The sequence below is a fragment of the Rousettus aegyptiacus genome, unplaced genomic scaffold, assembly GCF_014176215.1.
Source record: "Rousettus aegyptiacus isolate mRouAeg1 unplaced genomic scaffold, mRouAeg1.p scaffold_m13_p_6, whole genome shotgun sequence".
In the NCBI taxonomy this organism is placed as follows: domain Eukaryota; kingdom Metazoa; phylum Chordata; class Mammalia; order Chiroptera; family Pteropodidae; genus Rousettus; species Rousettus aegyptiacus.
This window is the reverse complement of record NW_023416309.1, coordinates 105,742,608-105,759,799: the sequence shown is the minus strand read 5'-3', so window position 1 is coordinate 105,759,799 and position 17,192 is coordinate 105,742,608. Positions and strand designations below refer to the sequence as shown.

Below are 17,192 nucleotides of genomic sequence, written 5' to 3'. Positions count from 1 at the left end.
AATACACAGTGGTTTCTCAGGTGTATCCCAAAATTGCTTTATGAAGGGCCTGTGCCTGTGTCTCTAGGTCAGTGTGAGACACTGGAAACTCATCCAGGGAATCTGCAGTTGAGACTACGAGGGTGAAAATGCCCCTGGCAAAAACGAGTACGAGTACGCTGTGACTAGGCTGATGTGTTTGGGGATCAAACAGGTGGATCTGGTCTAATAATCTGCCTGCAGATGACATTATTTATGTATTCACCCAACAAGTTTTATTAATATCTACTGTGTACCGGGCACGGAGCATCACTGAGAGCGTTCCCAAACCTAGCCATGAACTGCGTGGAGTCCAGGTCGCTTGGTCTGGGGAGGCCTAAAGGGCAAACATGCCCCTGAGGGATAAACTATTGTAGCAGCAAATAGTAAGCACACTCGAAAGCACAAATCGTGCTAGGGTTAACTAAGCGACGATGACGCCATCGTGGCCCTGACAACGAGGGGAGATTTTTTTAGCCAGGGTTTGGCAATGGGGACAGGGGGTGCCAAAGGCCCTTTTCTCAGCTAACTGGGAAAAGTTTTGTGCAGCTTGTACGGAAGTACAAGAAGCGGGGCATGACCGCGACAACAGGTGAGGCTTGAAAGACCACCAGTGTCGATGGCGAAGAGCCCTGTAAAGGCTGAGGGCACCGGACAGCCACTGCAGTGACTTAAACCCGGTGGTGAGGACGCCAGACCTGTGTTTCAGAAAGATCGTCAACATGGTTTACTGTGGACTGAAGAGGTGCGCAGGGTCCAGTTACAGCACACCTAAGCAAAGACAACGGTCTCCGGAAATTAGGGAAGAAAAAATGGTGAATACATTCAAACCAGTAGAATGAACAGAACTTGGTAAGTGATTAGAAGTGAGAGGTGAGGCAAAAAGAAGAGTGAGCATCTGAGGGGACAGCAATACCATGGGGAAGAAAGAAATAGGGGAAATCCTTAGGAAATGACTGTTTGAGCAGCAATGGAAGATGATGGAGTTTGGGGAGAATGATGACATTTAAATCAAGAAGACACCTTAATTAGGTAGTTGGATAAGTGGGACTTAAAGTGAGAGATGTAGGACGGAGATTTCTGTTGGGGAGCGTGCGTGCGCGCGCGCACACACACACACATCACCTTGTCCATATAGATACCTAACAATTTTTGAATAAATGCATAATCACAAAGTAAATCTACCATCTGCTTATGAATTTTTGGTCTGCTTACACCTCGTTTTCATCTACGCCCAGATTGACATCCAACTGTATTTCACAAAAACATTGTCAACCACGTTTGTAGCGTTTTCATATCCACTAAAGAATAAACTGTACCCTTGTACGTGGGAGAAGGGAGGAGACTGCTCTTCAAATACCTGACAACTTAAACCGGGAAATAAGAAACCAGAGAATTCAAAGACAGGAAAGGGGTCTGCTGTGTACGTAACACAGCTGTAGCAAACCCAACATATGCCAAATTAAAAGAAAATATAAAACCAAAACGTGAAAAAGAGAAAACCCACATAAGTGAACAAAATTAAACTAAAGAAGAACTAACTCTACCCATCTTAATGCACCTGCAGAGCACTCCCAGAGTGGCCCTGAAGCTCCCGTCACGAAAACATAACCTAGGCCTGCGTGTCTGCTTGGGAAGGCACTTAGAACTTCCGGTAACTATTTTGAACCCAGACTAATTGAAAGAATATCAGTCTGACTTAACTGAAGATCTTTATACTAGAATACCTCAAAAGAAGTAACATATTTAATTTCTCTTAAATATATATTGCAATTGGAACTAAAGGCAAAGGGCACCTAAGTAAAAATACAAAATGACTATGGGAGACTCATTCGTGATGAGTATTTTTATTACATTATTCTTGGCACTGCTAAATTATGTGAAAATATTTTTCTTAATTATATTAAATGTTTCTCTAAGAATAACCCATCCACTACTGATTTTGTTTGTATCAAAAACAAGTTTATACTATAATATTGTGTTATGTGAAATTTCAGGACAGAAATAATGGCTTACCTAAATCCAAAATTTTAAAAGTTTAATTGCCAAAAATTATCCTACTGCTATTTCCCTAATGTTGCTTAAAATCTATTGGCTGTTACAAAAATATTCAGAACATTAATTAAATTCAAGAATTTGTCAAAAGCAAGTTTTGTAAATGAAAACTATTTTAGAGACTATTAGACTTCTAAAAGAAAACATACTAAAACATGAACAGTAGTATTTCTAGGTAGTTAATCTAGAATTTTAAGTTACTTTATTTTCTTTGTTTATACTTTTCTGTATATTCTGTAAACATCCATTATTTTTATAATGATGTTACTTAGAAGCATAAACCTTTACATTTTCAATTACTACTTTACGTAGCTTACCTTTTTTTCCCAGTCATTATTCAGAGATTCTGCACTTTGTTCACATATCTTCTTCAGCTCTGCAATCTGGTTTTCTTTAGTCTCTCTGATAACTTGACAATCACGTACAAGGGTCTGAACTGTCAAAAATGATGAAAGCATAGTTAAACCAATTCTATTTACCACATAAAAATTTGATGATAAAATAGAGTGTACTAGTTCATAGATAATCCCATTCTTCACCAAGTCTTCTCGCTTCTCTCTTCTAAAACATCTCGTTCTTTCCTCTGTTTGTCTCCACTCCTCCCCCCCTCCAAGTCCTCGCTGAATCCATCATGGCGCACTCCTGGACAATTCAAACAGTGCGCTGGCCTAAGTTCCGCTCCCCTCTGGTGGACCCTCTGTTGCTACAGTGCTAAGGTGGTCATGCTGCTCTGGGACCTAAGAATTCTACAGCTCCCCTCACCTAAAGGACAAAGGCCAAAACCTCTACTAAAGAAAACAGCTCCTCGTGATCTGGCTGCTTTCTGGCCATATCGTTTGCTGATTCCCTATTTTTAAACTTATATTATAAACACACCGACTATCTGCAGATTCCTGAGGCCACTTTCTCTCATACATCACTGCCTAAATATGACCATTTATCTACCAGGAATGTCCTTCCCTCCCTTGTTGAAAAAACCCTACTCATTCTTAACTCTGGACTCAGTATCACCTTCTTTATGAACCATTCACCAACCAGATTCCTCCTCTTGCAGAGCCAGAAATTCCTCTGTATCCTCATATATTTCTCCATTAAATCACTTATTATATGTGTAATAATGGTTCACTTGCCTATTTCCTGAGGGCAAAGATATTTCCCCTTTTTATCTGCAGAGTATAACAGTGCAAAATGGGCAAGTGTTCAAAAAGACATGTACTAAATAAATAAAGGAACCCATCGTTTTGATATATCGTTACTCCTAGGTACTTTAAAAGCGTGGCTAAGATTTACATTACTAAAATAAAATATGCTTTAAATTATATAAAATATTTCCCTTATAAATTGCTTTTTACATTTTCTATCTTTTTTAAATGATTTAAACTGTTACTGATTTAAGAGAAAATTTGGTTAATATATTCATGTCATCGGGATGGTAAAATAAATCCAGCTGTGTGTTTGCTGGAAAGGAATGTTTTTCTTAGCTTTCTGAATATGTTCTTATTCATTTACTTCGAGATAGCAGAATTTAATTCTGTAACTATGTATGGTGACGGATGTCAACTGGACTTGTGTGGTGATAACTTCACAATATATGCAAATATCGAATCACTATGTTGGACATCTGAAACTAACATAATGTATGCCAATTATATGTCCAAAATTTTCATAAACATTTAAATAGAAATTCCTTTCACTCTTCTATCTCAACTGTGCAACAAATAAGGAGAAAAGGAGAAAAATTCAAGTTAATTTAATATTAGTCTTTAGCATCTATAACATTTTACTGCACAATTCCAAAATTAAACTAAGATCCATTTTCAGTTCAAAAAGCCTTAAGAAATATTATTACACCTTTGGCATATTTAAATTGCCCGGTTTAAGTCAGACTAAGAAACAAAAACCTAGAAATAAATCTAAAATATTTTTTGTAGCCACTGATATTTGGAGAAGGAACCTAAACAAAATTCTAATGAGCATTTAGGGCTGGAAATAAACCTAAAAATAGCAATTTCACTCGTTAATTTATATATGTAATTGCCATGCTAAACTTCAAGGACATTACCATTCTCTCAGATATAGTCAGGTTTGGTGATTTGTGAGAGAACCAGTAAGTTCCATATGGAAACCCCTAAATGAAAGTCTGCTCTCCCCTTTCCTCGTTCTCATCGCCTGTACCTTATCATTCACCAAATCCCTCAAAATTTATTTTTCAGTTCTGTTCTCACTACTGCCACCTCCATCATTCAGATATTCTGGGTCCTTGTCATCTTACATGAAAAATTACAGAAGCATGGGAGTGTAACTCTTTGATTTGGGAGGGACTTTATCTATTATTTATTTCAACCTCACCATATTATAATGCGTAAGCCAAAGCCCAGAGGCTTCCTCATGTCATACAGCAGACACTGAAGAGCAGGTCTGGGGTTAGAGCCTATGTTTTCTAATAAGAGGGATGTGCGCTCTCTCTCTCTCCATCCTACCTCTGACTATTCTACCTGAATTGGCATCACCATGGTGGCGCACCATGGCTACTCCTCCTGAAACTTAAGATCCTAAAACTCACCATTCAAAAATCTTCTCTGACTCACCAGCATCTACAGGATAAACTTGAAATGTCTAAATCTGAAATTTAAGGTCATGTTTAAGTCATGCCAAGTCAGCTATCTTATCTGTTTCAGTCAACTTCTTAATGTATAGGACATCCACTCTCGCTAAATGGTTTCCCATCCTTACCTGGAGACTTTTAAAGTTTTTTCCTCCAAAAATGTTTTCAATACACTCTCTAATGGCTGCCTATTGCATTTAGATGTTTTGATCTATAATCATAGTCAATTTAACACTTGATCACATGCTTTCTTCTCCTTCTTAATGAAAGTGTACATGGGGAATACTTTTTAAATGTTTGTTCTGTCAATCACAAACAATACCAGCATATGCTATAAGGCATATAGCAGATACTTAATGTAATGAATTTTATTTGACCCAGAGGAGAAATTTCCCTAGACTTTTTTGTGAATGCAAGAAAATTCTAACTCTATGACTAACCGATAGCAGCCCAATAAGGAGGCAGAGAGCTAAGAAGAGGAAATAACAGTGAGAGACTGTTCCAACTCCTTAACCAAACCAACCACCATTGCCACCACACACACACACACACACACACACACAGTTTTTCCTCATCCAAATGAAAGCTCACATAAACATACCCACTGATGGAAACCCACATAAACATTCCCATCTCATACTACAGAAGGTCAGAAATAAAATTTTACTTTATATAACCACTAATAAAATGGAAATCTTATTAAAAGATTTATGTAACAATATAACGTCACCTTTTGTTTCAAGTTTTCTAATAGTTTCCTCCATTTCATTTTGTTTCTTTCTGTATAAAGTTTTCAATTCTTCTATTTCATTGTTCTTTCTTTCTAAAATCTGCAAATGAATTTAAAATGTTTTAGTTTGCTATGTTGTTTTGTATACAGAACCTATAACTTTTTAAATGGCCACAAAATTGTTTGCAAGTCTATCTCAGCTAATCCCATAAAAGATGTAAAATTACATTTTAGTGCACTGAGAAAATAGTATATATGCTAGAATAACTGATTACTGAAAGGGATACATTATCTGCTTTGAATTTTCATACATCAATCTTTAAGGAGGCTATAAATAATAAATTAGGTGATTCTCTAAAATATAACTCAGAGATTAAACTGTCATAAACTAGCAGAGAGAAGTCTTCGAAACTTGACCCGCTGGGACAATACAAGTCACCGCCCCACTGCACTAGAATTGAACATCTTCAGGTAAGCAGATCTCTGAATCCTCCCAATAGTGTCCTATTGCTTCCATGCACAATAACAAGAATTTCCAGGTACACAGGAAGATGAGACAAAATAAGGTTCTTTTATATCTGGCTCTGCTACTGCAGAAAAATCATCTCAAAATATGTCAAAATTGCATGAATATTTTACATCATTAATTTACATGGTATCAAGTTTTCAAGTCAATCATTGAATAAAACTGAATCATGATAATTATATACTTCTAAATACAGCTACATTTGAAAACATAAAAAACCAGATAAATTACTGAAATGTAGAAAAGCAGGGGAAAAAAATCTGCTAACCAAGTAGAAAAAAGAAAACCAAATTGAGGCAAGAGTATGAATATCCACTTTTCTTATGGTCAGGGTACATTTCCTATACACCCAAAGAGACAATAATTTTTAAAATTACTTTATCTTTCATTATTTTATTCCCACCTGTAACAATGTTTGGTAAATAAGTAAAGGAGTTAGTTTGATCCTAACATCCACAAAGAAACAAAAAGGAAAAGAATGTAGGCAAATAGATAAAACACTGAATTTTGTTCCTCTTCAATTCCTGACACTTAGAAAATTCCATATGAGCAACAAACTGATAAAGATACTTTCCAAATAAGGTGTAGTCAAGGATTTTATTTATATTTACCTGGCATTTCAAAACAGTGGCATTGGTTTCTTTTTTCATGCAGAATTTATTTAAAAAGAGAACTTCCTGGAAAGGATTTTATTATAAAATGTTTTTCTCAGAAAAGATCTTTGTAACAGACATATCAAGAAGCCTATTTCAAAATCTATTATGATTTTTCCAAATATATTTTTATATTTATTTATATTATACATCAATAGATTCTATTTCATTTGGACATATGTCATATTAAAATTATATTACTGAATCTCTAACATTTATGACAGAGAACTGTTTTTATCTAATCAATTTAAACCAAGGTAAAATTCCAATAAGAGCAGAAAGTAATATTTGCCTTTAAAATTTAGGTGGGAAAGAGGAAAGAAAAAGGAAAAGGATAAAATCTTTCTTCTCTTTTTAATTTCAATCAGGGGTTTCCTTCTTTTTGCTTTGAAAGCAGATGAACCGGACACACACATGACTGAACAGTAATACACCTTGGCTTTTAAGAAAGCTTAGGTACACGCTACTGCGGCCTCACCTCCCTCTCTCCACGTCTGCCACTCCGTTTTGTGAAGCAGAACTACGAGCTTAGTTTTGAAACAATAAATGTCAACTTACCATTTGAATATATACATCATTAATTTTTTAAATCATTACTAAAATATAGTGTCAACTCAAATTCCATGTAGGAAACCTATAAATTGATGATTTTTGCTTTGCCCGCTAACAAGAAAAATTAATTTTGTTTAAGAATACAGACTGAAACACTGGAAAGCATAAATGTCAATAATGAAAAAGGAAGCGTACTGTCAGTGGTAGCATGCGGTCTATACCAAACAGAACCAAGTCCATGAGGTCCTTTTTTGCCAGAAAATGGAAAACATATGAGGCCAAAACAAACTCTAGTATTTACAGTTGCTATTTCAGCTTTTATGAAAGATAACAGAATACAGATAAAAGACTAAAAAAAAGCCAGCAAACAATAGATGAAGAAGAACTAAAAGATAATGTCAACTATAAGGCTTCACATACACATGTATGTTTAGCAAATAAAGTTTAAAGATCAGCTTTTGCTGGGATATTAATTTAGCAAATTACATCTACAACACAGATTACCACGAGTATGTACATAAGGTGGGTGGGTGAGTGGGTGGGTGTATGGATGGATAAATGGATAAATGATCACAAGACCTAGAATATTTCAAATAGTCAATATTAATAAGACAATAAATAGTATATATCCTACCTTCTGAACATCGGCATCATGTTTCTGTTGAAGTTTAAGCTTCTCTTCATGACATTTAGCTTCTATCATTTTTGTTTTCATGTCCAACTTGAAGAAAAATATTTTAAAGGTGTTAATTTACTTTTCCCTTTGGCAAAAATATACAATTAAATTAAAATAACTCCCTAAATGAAAGAGACTATCATTTTTCATTTTTACCCTATAGCCACAGGTCTGGAAATCACATACGTATACCGACATGTTGGTAACATTCTTCGAGCTAATTAAAAATCTTCCAAATACATTTCACTCAATAGGTAAAACTGACACTACGAATTCCTCAATTACTCCCGTCCCACCCCCCAAGTCATTTTAAAATGACACTTTGCTAAATTCACTCTGTATTTTGGTGTTTATTATTTTATATTTGAGTAAGTCTCTATTCGACCTTTTTGTTTTTTTTTCTTTTGTCGCATCTATGTGCTCCTTTAAAAATACTCTTTTCACCTATGTGATAGTTTAAGAATGAACATCCATAAATATAGCATATTACTGATAAACAAACATCCCTCTTAACAAAGTTTCCAGTTCTCTCTCCTGGAATCGCAGACCACGACTCCTTCGAGGTGGTGATTTTATCCCCTTTCGAGGATTCATCAACAACTCCTGTCCTCCTCAAACCAATATCTCATGCACCAGTGTTCCAAGCAAAGCCAGCAAAAACATAACCAATACTTGTTGATAATAACAAAGGCATCTTAGAATTAAAAGAATAGTAGTGGCAGGCTTTAAGCACAACACAAAATCAGTTATCTCAAATGTAAAAGAATTTGAGCACCTGATTCCAGCGATTCTTTATGTTGGAGTCTGACAGACCTTATTTCTAACTCTAATTCTAATCCTACTATGTATTAACTGCAGTGATTTGGGGCAAGTCACCATTTTGAGATTCTATTTTCTCTTCTGCTAATTAAAGATAATTATCCTTATCTTGATGAACTGCAAAACTTATATTCAATGACATTTAAGTAATTATACTCAGTACAATGTTTGGCACAAAGTAGCTATATAAAAAAATGGTCTACAACCTTCAGAAAAATTTTCTTTTAAAATATTAGAAATATACCATCGAAATATTTTCTTGAAATTTCTAAATATATTTTTCAATTACTGTTTTAAATAATAAATTTGAACTTAAAAAATAAACATACATGATCAAATCAACATACCAAAATGAAATTTAGAAATTTTACAAAGAAAAGTTAACACAGCACAGTCATAATTTTTAAATGTTATGAGTGGTAGACAGAGAGGTAGTCATCCATTCACTATGCAAAAGAAAAAATTCTGAATGTTTCCCTTCTCTTGCATTTAAATCACATATTTTTCTTCATTTTAGCAGAAAGAGGGCTAGGTGATCTAAGCCCGTGTGAAGATCATTAACAGAAGTATTTTGGGGGTCTATTAAAAAAAGAATCAAACTTAAAAATATGACAAAACCAAGAAGATATAGGAGGCATAATTTATTACCATATCTTGCCACAATACCTGCAAAAGAACCTGTCATATCCTCGGCTTCTGCGCGTCAGCCCTAAATGCCACGTAACTGCTGCTCTAACCCAAGCCACTGCCTCCCACCTGCTCCACCTCAATTCTGGTTGACCAGATTGGGAATAAATACCTGACACATGCTTACACAATCCATTAGATAGAGAATAATGATGTCAGAGTCTCTCTCTCAAGATTTGAGTAAATATAGCAAATTAACCACTTTGAGGAACAATCCCAGGCTCCAGAGGGGCAGCAACCAAGAGAGAGCAGAGGAATCCAGTATATAGAAGAAAGCAAAGCAAACACACAAATGGCAAATTCTGGAAACCACACAGCAGCTGAAATACAAGGTAAGCAACCTCAGGTTCCAATAGTCTCCATGACACAAGGCGTAAATTCAAAAAGATTTCTATGTTCCTTTTTACTTTAGGTAGCTTGACAGATCTCTGTTCCTGCAACCAAAGAGAATTTAGAAATTATCTAAATTCTATTGTCCCAGGATAACTTTTTACTTTGGTATATTAAACTGAAAGCAAAAGTGGCAATAATAGCGCTAGAAGCTCCCATGTGCCCTTTACTCAGATTCACGAATTGTTTACATTTTACCTCAGCTTTATCATTTTATATCTGTGTATACACACACACATACACACGATTTTCTGAACCATTTGTGAGAGACAGTAATGCCTCTTTATCCCTAAAAACTTTAGTATATATTTCCTTAGAACAAAGACAATCTTTCATAACCAGAGCAGTCACCAAAATCAGAAAATGTAATTTACATTAACACAATATTATCTGATGCACAGTCTACAGTCCAGTTTTATCAATTATCACGATAACAGCATTTATAGCTATTTTTTCCCAGTCTAGGATCCAATTCAGGATCATGCACTGCCGTTAGCTGTCATATCAACTACATTTCCTTTAGTCTGGAACCGTCTTTCTGTGTGTTTAACCTTGACATTTCTGAAGAGTAAAGACAGTCATCAAATGACCCTCAGTTTAGATTTGTCTGATCCTTATGATTGGACTTGTTAGATTTTAGCAAGAATGATGTTGTGTCCTTTTTCATGACATCTTATTAGGAGGAGGCTGGTGTGTCCCGATATTGCCAATGTAAGGTTTGATAACTTGGTCATGATGATGAATATCAAGTTATTATAAGGATAATATTAGAAAGTTTCTCTACTGCCATCCTTTCAAAAAATAGCAGCTCTACATTTCCACCCTATCCTCTAGGGCATGATCCATGATAAATCATCAGTAGAGAATACAGAAACAATCTTATTAGTATAGTATCTAAAGACAATAGATATAATTATATATACAAGATATAATTATATATGTATGTACATAAATACATATGTGTGCATCTATATACATATACATGTATGTATATAAGACAGTAAACAGCCTTAATTTACTTTAACACAAAAGGCTGGTATTAAGACTAAATAAGTATAACAATTCTAACTTGTCTGACCTCCAAGTAACTCCAAATGACAATTACTTTTTCTTTATCTGGGCTCAGAACACACACTACTGATTTCAAACTTAAGACGCATGGAGACGCACTTCAGGCTGTAGTGGAGTAACTAGCTCTGAACTCACCTCCCACTGTTACAACCATAAAAAGGGATGAAATACAGGTGGTAACTGTTCTCAGGTATTAGAAAATAGGCAGTTGCAATACCGTCATCTTCACAACCTGAGCCCCACGATTGTTCTGGCTCCCTGCATGGGAACAACCGTCCAGCAAGAATGCTGCTCCCCTGCTGAACTGAGAAGGCAAAGGTCAGGGTTCAGGGCAGCTGAAGAAGCTGGAATCCTAAGGACAGGGCAAGAGAGAAGTGGGACCACCCAGCGGGACCCCCTCCCAGTCCTGACCCATCGGCCGGATGTGTGTGGCCTGGGAGAATAACAAAGCATGGCTACTACAAGGTAGGAAATGTGACAGATTCTACAGGTTAAACAGGGCTGGGAGATGCTGAAGGCCCAGCCAGCCGGAGTGGAGACACCTTCTTAATAACTTATGTACACCTGGGCATCCAGATGAAACACCATGAAGACCACACAGGCCTACCCTAAACCTGTCTAGCAAAGCCGTAAAACAAGCCTTATTAAGAGACAGAGTTTGTAGATTTGATCCCATCATGTTGGAAGACTTTGGGAAATTCCTTTGGCTTTCCACAGGCTTGCTTTAATAGAATGGAAAACCAAGTCTACACGAGTTAAAGGTAACTGGCCAATAATGCATTATTTCATTTATATTCCATTTATCATTTTTCTAAACAATTTCAGAAACTAATTCTCTCAAGTCTTCAAACCTTCATTTTTCCCTGCTTTTCTAATTTTGGTCAATTTCTCTGACCAATAATGAATACAGAACATTAAAAATCAACATACATATACCACATAACATATTTAAGATAACTTTTCTGTGGGAAAAAAAGAGATAACTATACAACCCATACTATTTGGGGATAGAAAGAGTATATTCAATACCAACAGTCACATGAAGTGGTTACAAACATCATAGGCAATAATTTATATGTGTACACTATTACCCCGAACTTTAAAATGATAAAATCTCTGGGACCCAATGTAAAAATTAGAAAAAAAAGATTATATATTAAGTCATTATCAGCCATTAACACCGAGAATTAAATTATCTATAGAACTAGCAGAAGTTTGGGACAAAAGACAAATTTTGAAAGGGTAAGAGGAAATTGGGTGATGTATATAGTCATAGAAACTTAACGGAGAGTGAGACAGAGGTATAGATAGAAAGAAAAAAATGGTATTAGCCACTTAAAGGCAAAAATTCTTAATCAATTAGAGATGCTATTACATTAAGAACAAATCATAACAACACAACCCAGCCTCTCTCTAACTACAAGAAAGCAATAGTAGCACTAGTAGTAGCAATATTAAGTAATAAGTAGTAAGTAGTAGTACTAAGTAGTAATATAGGAAGTAGCAGTGATAGCAAGTAGTAGTAGTAGTAATAATAGTAGTAGAGTAAGTTGTTGTAGTAGGTAGTAGTGATAGTAAGCAGCACTACAGTTAGTAGTAGTAGTAAGTCGTAGTACAGTAAGTAGTAGTGGTAATAGTAAGCCGCAGTACAGTTAGTAGCAGGAAGTAGTATTATAGTAAGTAGTAGTAGCAGCAGCAGCAACAGTTACTGCTGAAATAGTAGCGAGATCAGTAGCAGCAGCAGCCAGGAGTAGGAAAAAAAAATTACAGAAGAAAAACGAATATCTGATCGATTACACACTACACACAGAGCCCTGTTCCTGGAAATTCGTAGGCGCTATTTCATGTAGCAGTCCTCACAGCCACCTTCAGAAGCGGGGACCTCTACTACCTCCATTCTACAGATAATAAAACCAAAGCACAAAGAGGTCCCTGCTCAAAGCCAGGAAGGTACAAAGCCCGGACTCACACTCAGGAGTCTGGGTCCAGCTGATAAATGAAAGCCGAATATCGCTGAGCAGCTTTTAAATATGAGGGTTCACCTATTTGAACCAACTTAATATGTTAAAAGAACTCAAAAGAAGAAAAGACTACGCTTTCTAAAAAATAATCTTATGGTTTTCCTAAGGAATGCTGGCCTGAGACAGAAAACCTGGTACAGCTGGGGAGGGGAGAAGGGACAGGCAGACAGGCTGACAACCCATAAATCATTACAGTATTTTAAAATGTACTGTGGTTCAACTTTTATTCCCTCAAGACCTCTTTTAATTTTTTAAATTAATTAAGGGCTTCTACCTTTTTCAGAGCCATTAGGACTTTATACATTGCTTGAAGCCACATTTTACTGCAGTGATATTTAATAGATTTTTTTAGATCCCAATTAAGAGTTACCAGCAGAATTTTCGGTCTAAATATTTCAACTTTCGCCATAAAGTATCATCCTTTTTTTTCTTATTTTTAACTAAAAACTTTTCCGTATTCTATACTTTCTACTCCCACTTCTTCCCTCGACTCCACAATCTGTCCTTGTCCTTTGTTAAAACTGCGATCTCAACAGTCAGTGTGACATCACTTTCATTTTTCATCCAAAGGTCCTCTGATCACAATTCATAAGGGCAAACTTCACCCCCTTGTGTCCAGCGATCTGCAGGGCGACCGTCTCCCTTCTCCCCTTGGCTCCCGTGGCAGTGCGCAATTCTGGTCCTCTCACCCTGGGGAACGTTTCTCCGTCTCCTTCGCATTGCCAGTTCTTTTTCCGCTCTTTGAAGATGGCGTTCTCCCCAGGGGAGTCCCGCAGTCATCTTCACTGCGTTCCAACATTTGCCCTTGGTGAGTGAGCTCTGACCTCCCATAGATGCACCTGCAGCTCACGTCCTCTCTGGTTCCAGCCACCTGCTACACAGCTCCAGTTGGACTGCACATTCTCTAGTGCATTAAACCCACTGTTCAGTAAAATAACAAGATGTACTATGTGCCGTCTAGCTCCTTATCTTTGACCCCGCCTTTCCCCTTACCCTCAACATCCAATGAGTCACCAAGTCCCATCCCAGCACGCAGCCCTCGCCTGTCACCACTTAGCAGAGTCCTTAATTCACCTGTACCTTGACTGCTAACAGCCTCTTTCTTCACTGGTGACTCCTCAGGGCGATCTTCCTTCCTGTGAACCCGAGACTCTACGGCCCACTTACTGTTCCAAAGCACAGTTGTGAAAATGTCATTCTCTGGTCAAACTTCGGCAGCTCCTTGGCCCTGGCTTGGCAGCTACGCGCATTTCTGACAACCACGATCTCTTCCTTTTCCTCCCCCACACACCAGCCTAATGGTCTGCGAGCGTCAGCTAAGCGCACACTCTGGTTTCCCACTTCCATGTCTTCTCACACACAGTTCAACCCCTGGCTCAAATGTCACTTCTTCCATGAAGTCTTCCTGGAGCTCCCCAATAAATGTAATTTTTCCTTCCTCGATGTACCTCCGAACACCGATTCAATATCTCCCTGCAGTTAGTTTGCATATCCTGAAACATAAGTTCTAAAGGACTTTCTCATAACTTGGCTGAATAAAATAATTAAACTTTGTATCGCAGTTCTTCCCTTTGTACTATACATATGTAGATATGTCCATGTACGTTAAAATTATGTTTTAAAATTTAGACAAATTGGACATGGTTCCACAGCATAGCAGTAAGCACGTCTGCTTTACACTCAGAAGGTCGTGGGTTCACACCTCAATGAAGCCATGGTCCATGGTCTATGGCCATGCCACCCTGAACAAGCCCAATGTCTAATCTCGGAAGCTAAGCAGGGTAGGGCCTGGTTAGTACTTAGATGGGAGACCATCTAAGAAGACCAGGTGTTGTAGGCATAAATAATAATAATAAATAAAATAAAATAAAATAAAATAAAATAAAATCTAGACAAATGAATAACACCCTAAATCATGGAACCTTCAATGCCAGGCTAAGGCAGAGGGAGCTAAGGAATTAGAGTGGAAGGAAAGCGAGAGCTCTCTCATTCCAGTTCTAAAATCAGCCATTGTTCACCTTGTCCTCTATCAAGCCTCTAATGTTAAAGAGGTTTGGTTTGGAACTGAAATAGCCCCCTAGGCCGTTTGCCCCCATCAGAAACATTTGATGGTGAGACTCGGTTGGGATAACTGGAAAAAGGAAAGCTTCCCTTCATTTGACCAAGTCCCCAGGCAGTAAGACCAGAAGATCCACTCAATTACTTAAACCACCCCAGGGCTAAACCACCTACTTCGAGAAAAAGAGGTAGACGGCCATCAAGAGAAAGGGACGACTCCACAGAAATGAAAGGCATGTATGACAAGCCACGCTACGGATAACCTACTGCTAAAGCAAAGAACTGAAGCGAGAGCCGTCGCCTTCTAGAGGGCATTCCCCACAGGCTATTTTTAAGAGAACTTCTGAAATTTCTCCTTAGAAACACCTTAAGAAATTTTATTTACAAAGTCCACCGGGCCCCATTTTCTCTGAAGTATGCACTTCAAAGAATAGCTCTGAGGTTGGACATTCCTGCCAAATGAATAGAGCTGATGACTGTGCTCACTCAGTTTAAAAGTATTTCCTCGTGTTTAAAAATAGCCTACCTACAGGGTAAGTAGTTAAATTTTAGGACAATTACCAATGTCATTTTACTCAACTGAATCTGCACAAATTTTATGGTTGTTTTTTTTTTTAAAGGAATACTTACCAATCTATTCAGTAAGGTGTTCAACATTCACTCCCACAGAAGAACGCATTTTTCATTCAAACGCTATTTATTTTTAGCAATTTTGCCTGTGTAAACTGTATTTAACATTTGATGCTGAAATGAGCAGAATAACAAATAGCATAATAACAATTTATGAGTTTGTGAGGAAAAAATGTATTAAAGTTATTTAGATAGGCATCATTTATACATTTTAACATACCAAGAAACTCCTTTTAATGTTATTTCAAAGTTTTAATATCGAGCAACTATCTCTTATCATGTCCAAAGGAACAAAATGTACAAAAAAGCAAGATATATTTTGATGTGGAGAATAACTACAAAGTTTTACTTTACTATACTTTTGATAAAGTATAAAATGTAGCCATTGTAATTTTACTGAAAATTTGTTTGCCTTTATTTGCTGTAACCACATAGCAATGAAGTCATGAGGCATAAAAGATCTAACATTACTGATGTCAACCATCCGTACAGTCCAGCAGTTTCCAAAGCATTATCGGCAACACAACCGAATGATGTGTTTGCTTAGTCACTCTCTCTACAGCTCAACAACCATCACAGTAAACTGCAGAAATGATTCATGAAATAATCATCCCTCTACTTACTCAGACATTTGTTATAATCCTGTTTTTAGAGAATTCTGTTAGTTACTAGTCAGAGGAAATTATCATGTTAGTAATTAAGAGTCTTCCTGATTAACACCTCCAGTATATTTTACTCTCAAAGTGTTCATTTGTATTATTGCATAATGCCAATTGTTATTCATTGTGCTTATTTATAAACATAGTAAAAAAATAAAAACAAGGCATCTATCTCTCTTGTTATTTTATCCCTCAGGCTTAGAGATGTATAGACTTTTCCTAAACGACAGTTTCCAATCTCCTCAGAATGCTTCACATTAAGGGAAGAAGTGATATCTAAACATACACAGTGGATGCTAGTATTTTTTTCCTAATTTTTAAAATGTTATACGTTCTATACAAACATCATATAAAACATAAGCGTAATTAGATTATATGCTGAGTTTTTATTTTGTTTAGTTTCTTTGCACTTGTTGGTATCCATTTCCCTTTTTATTTAAATCTCTCCCTCTCGCCCCTATTTCTTCCCACATCAACACCTGCACAGAGAATTCCACAATAACAACCTAGTATATTTTCATATTTGCTGCCATGCTTACAGAATCATAAACAAGTATGAGCAAGAACGCATCCAGTGTGAGGTTTCGTGGCACACCGCTCGTGTCCTCAGATAGCTATTTCCCTCTTCGCTCTTTGGGGGTCCCACAGCTACCACCAAATATGAGTGGGGCACATAGCTATATCATAGGATGCTACACGTGACCATGTGACTAGGTATTTGAGTCAAGGGGGATGACACAGGACAGAAATGATTCAGGCAACTTTGATTGGACATCTTTAAAAATAAAGTGGCTTTCTCTCCATGCTCTCTTTCTGAAGGGCGGCACTTAAAAATAAGGTTCTGGAGAACAGTCGACATCCTAGACCCAGACACTGAAGCCACATGCTGAGGATGGCAGAGCTTCCCCACAAGCCTGAGTCCCCAGGGACATCACTGAGCAGAGCATTTCCTAAACACCCCGGATTGTTATATGAAAGTTAAAAAAATTAGCTGCTTCTTATCACACTATGCCCTTAGCAATACCTATGTATTTTTATGACT

The 17,192-nt window shown here is 37.0% G+C and overlaps 1 protein-coding gene and 1 pseudogene across 1 annotated transcript in view; one reads left to right on the top strand and one right to left on the bottom strand.

The window, feature by feature from the left end:
* Nucleotides 1-17,192, bottom strand: part of CEP112 (centrosomal protein 112) — a 107,575-nt gene that overhangs the window by 44,255 nt on the left and 46,128 nt on the right. The window contains 3 exon segments of the mRNA XM_036221979.1: nt 2,391-2,509; nt 5,409-5,508; nt 7,774-7,860. Coding sequence (XP_036077872.1) covers nt 2,391-2,509; nt 5,409-5,508; nt 7,774-7,860 — 306 coding nt within the window.
* Nucleotides 14,528-14,643, top strand: LOC118604870 (annotated as a pseudogene).